The sequence below is a fragment of the Nymphaea colorata genome, chromosome 1 (genome assembly GCF_008831285.2).
Source record: "Nymphaea colorata isolate Beijing-Zhang1983 chromosome 1, ASM883128v2, whole genome shotgun sequence".
NCBI classification, from domain to species: Eukaryota; Viridiplantae; Streptophyta; class Magnoliopsida; order Nymphaeales; family Nymphaeaceae; genus Nymphaea; species Nymphaea colorata.
In genome coordinates, this window is record NC_045138.2 from 36,408,547 (window position 1) to 36,415,695 (window position 7,149).

Consider the following 7,149-nt stretch of genomic DNA (forward strand, 5'->3'; position numbering starts at 1 on the left):
CCACCAGCTTCATGCTATGTCTATTTACAATTGAGAGATCAAAGACAGGGCGCGAGAGAGAGTGATGGGTGCTCTGCTAGCGTCTTCCACATCTCTCTCCCTTCGCGACGTAATCGCAGGAATAGTCCTCTTCCTGGTAACCCGCCTCTTTCTCTCCTACCTCCTCCGGGCGGTATCCGGCCGCCGGCCATTGCCTCCGGGACCGAAGGGTTGGCCCTTCATAGGTTGCCTGCCATTACTGGGACGCATGCCCCATGTCTCCCTTTTCGAGCTGGCCAAGGTGTACGGCCCCGTCATGTACCTGAAGCTGGGCACCAGCGCCATGGTCGTGGCCTCCAGCCCCGCTGCCGCCAAGGCTTTCCTCAAGACCCTCGACACCACCTTCACCAACAGGCCTCCCAACGCCGGCGCCACCCACATGGCGTACAACGCGGAGGACCTCGTCTTCGCCGACTACGGGCCCAGGTGGAAGCTGCTGCGCAAGCTGAGCAACCTCCACATGCTCGGCGGCAAGGCCCTCGACGACTGGGCCGCAGTGCGGCGGGCGGAGATGGTGCACATGTTCAGGACGGTGCAGGACCACGCCCGCCGGGGGGAGGCGGTGGACGTGCCGGAGCTGCTGTCTTACGGGATCGCGAACATGATGGGGATGGTGATGCTGAGCAAGAGGGTGTTCGAGAGCGGTGGGAGCGAGTCGAGCGAGTTTAAAGTCATGGTGGTGGAGCTGATGACGTTGGCGGGGCTGTTCAACGTGGGGGATTTCATCCCCTCCATCGCGTGGATGGACCTGCAGGGTATCGAGGGCGCCATGAAGAGGGTGCACCTTAAGTGGGACGCCCTGATCAGGAGGATGATAGAGGAGCACGAGGCCACGCGAGAAGAGAGAAAGGGAAAGCCCGACATGCTCGACGCCGTGATGCAGTATCGAACGGACAATGAAGTCAAAGGTACCAACATCTACTTGCTGTAGTTCAACCTTCAAATCAATAAGTCTTTGACATGTATACTGTGTTTTTTTGTTGAAGGTGGTGGCGACGGTGAGAAGCTCACGATGACCAACATCAAGGCATTATTGCTGGTAAATAGCAAGCCAGCCGTGCTCTCCGTCTGCAAAAGATAGGCAATAGCTACATCTTTAAATGCCTGCACTCTCCTGCTACCCCTAGTTGCAGGTTCGAACATGTTGAAGTATGGAAAGAGAAGATATATCAGCATGTTCGGGTACTGCTTGCTGTGGTTGCAGAAGGTTAAACTGAGTAGTAAAAATGAGGGAGCACGATAATATAACAATTGTTATCATGAGACGCATTCAATAACGTCAAGCTTTGGTAGTAAAAATCATATTTGTAGCAGACCATTTGGGCCTTGGTAGAAGAAATCATAGACCACATGAGTAAGGAACAAAAAACGAGACCCACTAAAATTAATTATTAAAGTTTTTTTTTTTTTTGCAATCTTATCTTATATATATGGTCTTAAAATTGTGATTTCATGAAAAATATATATTAGGTTATAATCTTACCTTAGTCATTTTCTTTCTTTGATAATGTTTTTTAATAATAAAAGAAATGAACTTCTCTTATAGCAACCAAATTTTAACAGTAGAAAGATCAATCCTTTTATGATTTACATAAAATTAGTGTTTATTAAAGGTTTACATTTTGTTAAGACATTTCTTAACATAAATTTAAGAGATCTGATTTTTGTTCCCTACGGAGGTCGTTTCGTATTTATCAATCTGTCACCTAGATTAGAGATAATGGTGACGGTGGAACACCACGTAATGGGTGGGTGGGTGGAAGAGTCAGAGCATTTTTTATTTCAATTTAATGTTTCGTAAATAAGGGTGTGAGCAGTCAAACGGCACCGACATTGTGGTCGAAGTTGTTGAACGTCGGCTTTTTTGAATTGCTGTTGCAGAACCTGTTCGCGGCAGGGACGGACACATCTTCCAGCATAATAGAGTGGGCGATGGCTGAGTTGCTCTACAGTCCGGCGATCCTCAGGCGAGCTCAGGCGGAAATGGACAGCGTGATCGGCAGGGAGAGGAGACTGGAGGAATCGGACATACGCCGGCTCCCCTACTTCCAGGCCATATGCAAGGAGACCTTCAGAAAGCACCCTTCCACCCCTCTGAACCTACCCCGCGTGGCCACCCAGCCCTGTGAGGTGAACGGCTTCTACATCCCCAAGAACACTAGGCTCATGGTCAACATTTGGGGCATGGGCAGGGACCCCAACGTTTGGGACAAGCCTCTTGAGTTCAACCCGGACCGGTTCTTGACCCCGGAACTGAGCAAGATCGAGCCCCGTGGAAACGACTTCGAGCTCATCCCCTTCGGCGCGGGCCGGAGGATCTGTGCCGGCACCCGAATGGGAATCGTGATGGTGGAGTACATTCTGGGCTCACTCGTGCATGCCTTTGACTGGAAGATGCCGGACGGCGGGAAGGTCGACATGGCGGAGACCTTCGGAATTGCGCTGCAGAAGGCGGTGCCGGTCAAAGCCATGGCGACGCCGAGGTTGGCTCCTCACGTCTACGCGTGAGATGGGCCAGCCACAGACAGTTTCCGGCTCGCCAAGGCTGCAGTGCCCATTTGTACTTTTAATCCGTTGCAGGTTGCAACCATGTAGGATTGGTTTGTTGCCTTATAATTAGTTTCTTCTGCAGCTACTGTTACTATTTTGCTTGCGGTTTCTGATCTTTCTTTCAGCATATACAATAGTTATCTTCTTGTTGCTTATAATATTGTGCATCTGATCTTCTTAAGAAACAGGATTTCTATGCAGGAACACTATTTCGGGGATGCAGTTTCAAAACCAAGAATCAGAAATGGTTGCATCGTGACTTTGGGAAACAAAATTTTGTCAACGAATAGTCACATGCGGCCCACACTAGCTTTTTAATTTTTACATTGGCTATTTAATGTTTACTTTCAAACAAATATAGCTGCCTTTTCAGATATAAATGTTTATAAATAGGTGCATCTCCAACTGTTCTTTTTTTCTCTGGCTTCGCCACCGACTGCATGCTCGTACAGACTGATTTATGATTTCCCAAAGCCGACTCATTGATTCGATTCAGAATCCGGTAGGGGGTGGAAGAATTAGTTGCTGTAGTATAGAATTATAACTAGTGATGGGACGCATCTTTCTCCCACTTCTTTGCATGATTGTTGACAGTATGAGTGACTGATGCTGCTGGAAATTATTGCTGTTGGAATTTATTGCATGCTGGAGTCTTCATTATGAAGTGGGTAGCTAAAAATATATCAGAAGTACGTACGTGGCTTTTTTTGGCACTGGCAAAACGAAATTGATGTGCCCAGCCTGCCGGCCACAAAAAAAGCATCTCGAGCTGGCTCGATAGGTTATGGGGCCCGCTTGGGTTGGTTCGACGGAATTTGATTCGTTTGATATGTTTTTATAATATTATTTTTTATAATAATATATATTTTGTTACTATTAATTATATTTTTTTATTATTTTTATATTTTAAATATATTTTTTTATTTTTAACCGACGAGACGTGTTTGGGCTCGGGTTGCAGGTATTGGGTCGGACTTGGGCTAAAGTTTGGCCCCATGCCCATGCTTAATCGTGATTTGTAATTTAAAAGAAAAAACTAAATAGTCATATATATATATATATATATATATATATATAAACGAATACTAACAACTTACGTATCAATGTTCATTCAATTTCTGATGCGTATTTAAACACAAGTTTAAAAAACTTAACGGTGAAAAACCTTATCTGCACGCAACAGAAATTGCTAACGTTTTTTAAGAGTATTTCACATACAATTTCTTTTTTACTCGTCAAATCCATGAAGATTTACAACTCAACCTTCTAATGGATGCAGATTTCTCTAGTCCATTTTGTGCTCATCAAATTTGCTTTCTCCTGAATCTCTGTAATAGGATTCAGTCCAGCTTCAGACTCAGATTTAAGAAATGACATTCGATTATATTTGGATTCGAATATACAAAAATATCTTGTCAGATTCAAATTGGATTTAGCTTTGAAAAAATATCATTTGTTGAAACACCCTTACATTTTGAACATCGGCCAGATTCAGTTCAAAATTGATTCTGAAATCAGATGTAATAGGACTTTTCTTCATTCATATTCAAATCCAAACTTGTAAGATACATCATCAACTTTAAAGAATTGCTTCATCTACCTGGCACGTGCTTCAGCCCCCTCTTCTTAACGAACATGGTTAAGACCGGGGGTTGAGACCAGACATCTTTCTTTTGTCATATTCATGTTTTTTTTTTTTTCAACTTTTGATTCTTGTCGAACATGTTTAAGACCGGCCGTTGGAACAGACATCTTTCTTTGTCTTTTTTCATGTTTTTTTGAAACTTTTGGAAGAGAATCATAAGTCCTTTTTCAAAATCTTTCCTGTGTTATATCTGTGGTATGTTTAAATGTTATCAAGAATTTAAAAATTTGTCATTAAAAAACACATTAAATTAACATCCGTCGGCCCTGATCTGTATATGATGCGGCAATAGTTTATAGTGCATTGACGATCATTTCTGCTACATTTAGTGACTAATTCTTAACCATCCCACACGCAACACCATTTATTCTCTCTCTCTCTCTCTCTCTCTCTACATATATATATATATATATATATATATATATATATATATATATATATATATTGTCAATCATATTTGTGCTTCACGAGCTACCGTTGATGTCCTTGCTGTGGACATTAGTATCGTGACAGGTATAATTCATTTAGTCATTCCTTTGAACACTGAAATACCTCCTAATTGAGCTATTGATACTGCAGCAACACCACGGGAGCACGGAAAAGAACGACAGCTTTGTTTGTTCCATCGTTTGCGTCTTACTAGCTAAAGAAGAATAATATTGCTGTGTAACCTGCAATAATAACAATAATTAAAAAGCCACTTAAGCAAAGATAACCCCAACATGAGTATCAGAAATCGACATTGTTGTTAGGTTTCTATGAACCCGAACAGATTCAAAGCAACATGGTTCTGTGCCGATGTTACCATTTGTAGTCACATAAGATCATCAACTGTTAAGAATTGCTTCATCTCCGAGCAAATCCTTCCCAACTTTTCGTATCACTATTTGCAACGTAAATTTATGACTGTAATGTCTGACATCACTGGAAATTCGGATATAATATGCACCGCCTGGTACTCAAAGAATTATTGCATAGGAGTGTAATGACTAGAATACCTCCTCTTGACAGCCCTGCTGGAAGGTGGGCCGCGGCTTCATCTGCCTTTTTCTTATCGAACATGTCTGAGAGTGGGGATTGGACCAGACAGCTTTCTTTTGGTTTATTTTCTTGAACTTTCGATTTTTCTGAAACGCGCTCTGAAAATGTGAAGCTAACCCGTGGTGCGTTGGATAGCAGGCTATTTGCCTTTGATAAGCTTCAACAGTTTGTAACTAGTATGGAGAACAGATGTGTGCTGTGATAGAGAATAAGAGAGAAACTGCTGATCATCTGTTGTTGGAATTTGAACAAGTAAATCCAGCGTGGAAGTCAGAGGCACATAGGCTTAATGTGACGTTAAACTCAAAAAGAAATCTATGAGAGGAACGATGGAATGGTGGTGGTGTTGCAGATTTCCATCACTCGGGATAAAGAAGTGTTGGGGAATGCCATTCCCAGCTGTTGTATGGCCAGGGAATTCAAAAAGTAGCTTGAGTGGGACAGTCGAACAAAAGTGATCAGCTTATGTCTGGTGTTAAGAGTTAGAAGGTTTGGAAAATGGGATGGTGACGACTTTGTTAGTTTTATGTTGAACAGGAGACTTTGGGGCCATCTGCTTTGTGGGTGGAATGAAGGAGCCTGTGGTATACAACAGAATAATCTTACCTGACTGTAATCCAAGCAAGGGATGTGATTGAATTTTTAAATCAGTATAGGGCTACTAATATTGACGTAGGGTGATAATTTTGTTATGTCTGATTCCACTAGCCTGAACTGTAGGCCATCGTGGAATGTTCGTCTTGTTCATTTGTTTGATGTCTCTCTCATTTCTAGTGGAATGTTCGTCTTGTTCATTTGTTTGATGTCTCTCTCATTTCTAGTGGAATGTTCGTCTTGTTCATTTCTTTGATGTCTCTCTCATTTCTAATTTTTAACCATACCACACACAACACCATTGACTTTCTCTCTCTCTCTCTCTCTCTCTCTCTCTCTCTCTCTCTCTCTTTATATATATATATATATATATATATTAAAAAGTTACTAACCAATAATTTCTACTATGGTTGCCATTCACGAACTACCATTGATGTCCTTCCTCAATATGGACATCGGTGGCGCTACTATCGTATCGTGACAGGAATAATGTTTTGTTTACTCGTGCCTTTGAAGACTAAAATACTTCCTAATCTATCTACTGATACTACAGTAACATCATGGGTACATGGAAAAGAAAGACGTTTTTGTTTCTTCCATATTTACATTTACTCTTGTATGTGGCCCAACTTTTTTGTTAGAGATAGCATCTGAGGAGCTGTTCATGCAATACATTTTATATTTATGGTTTATAGTTGTGACTTGGTAAGTTTCAGTACTTTGGTTTCTTCAAAAAGTAGGTCTGGTGGAAGCGATGGATACTGTTAGAGAAAAGTGAAAAACAACAGCTCCTGGGACACTGTTGCAAAAACTTACCACCTTAGTAGGAAAACGAGTTGCATGCGCCGTTGTGCACGCAACTTACATAGGCCTTAAAGGAGGGGGTCGTGGTATTTTGGTGATTTTTAAAAAAAATGTCTTATATAGTCTTTTTAATTTTTTTAAAATTTTTGCCTTCATCTTTGAACAAAAGGTGACTAAGGACCATCATTTTGGCCCTTTTCTCCTTTCTTTTCCCCCAAAATCTGGTCTCTCCATCTTCCCGATCGGAAGAATACGTCGTTGAATATATATATATATATATATATATGAACACCAATATCTTTTCAGAAATTCAAAGGAAAACGGATCTCCATTTTCCACACTAGGTTATTTTGATATTTCGTTGGATTAGGATATTTCTGTGTTCGGCCTCACATGATCCTCCCCCACAGTAGAGTTTGGAAATGTCTACTGCTTGTCATGGACGCCATTGTTTATCTACTCGTACTCATGGAACG

General features: G+C 41.9%; 1 protein-coding gene across 3 annotated transcripts; it reads left to right on the plus strand.

Moving 5' to 3' along the window:
- On the plus strand, window positions 1-3,008 carry LOC116260989 (flavonoid 3',5'-hydroxylase 1-like). 3 transcript variants are annotated; one of them, XR_007574214.1, is made up of 4 exons: window positions 1-947; window positions 1,026-1,078; window positions 1,921-2,630; window positions 2,778-3,008. XR_007574214.1 is itself a non-coding variant. In XM_031639561.2 (3 exons), the coding sequence occupies exons 1-3, from the start codon at window positions 65-67 to the stop codon at window positions 2,545-2,547; spliced, it is 1,563 nt and encodes a 520-aa protein (XP_031495421.1). In that variant the 5' UTR covers window positions 1-64; the 3' UTR covers window positions 2,548-2,680. The 3 variants fall into 3 exon arrangements, 1 of the variants encoding a protein (XP_031495421.1); XR_007574215.1 differs by having other exon boundaries at window positions 2,791-3,008; XM_031639561.2 differs by lacking the exon at window positions 2,778-3,008 and having other exon boundaries at window positions 1,921-2,680.
- The last annotated feature ends 4,141 nt before the right edge of the window (window positions 3,009-7,149 follow it).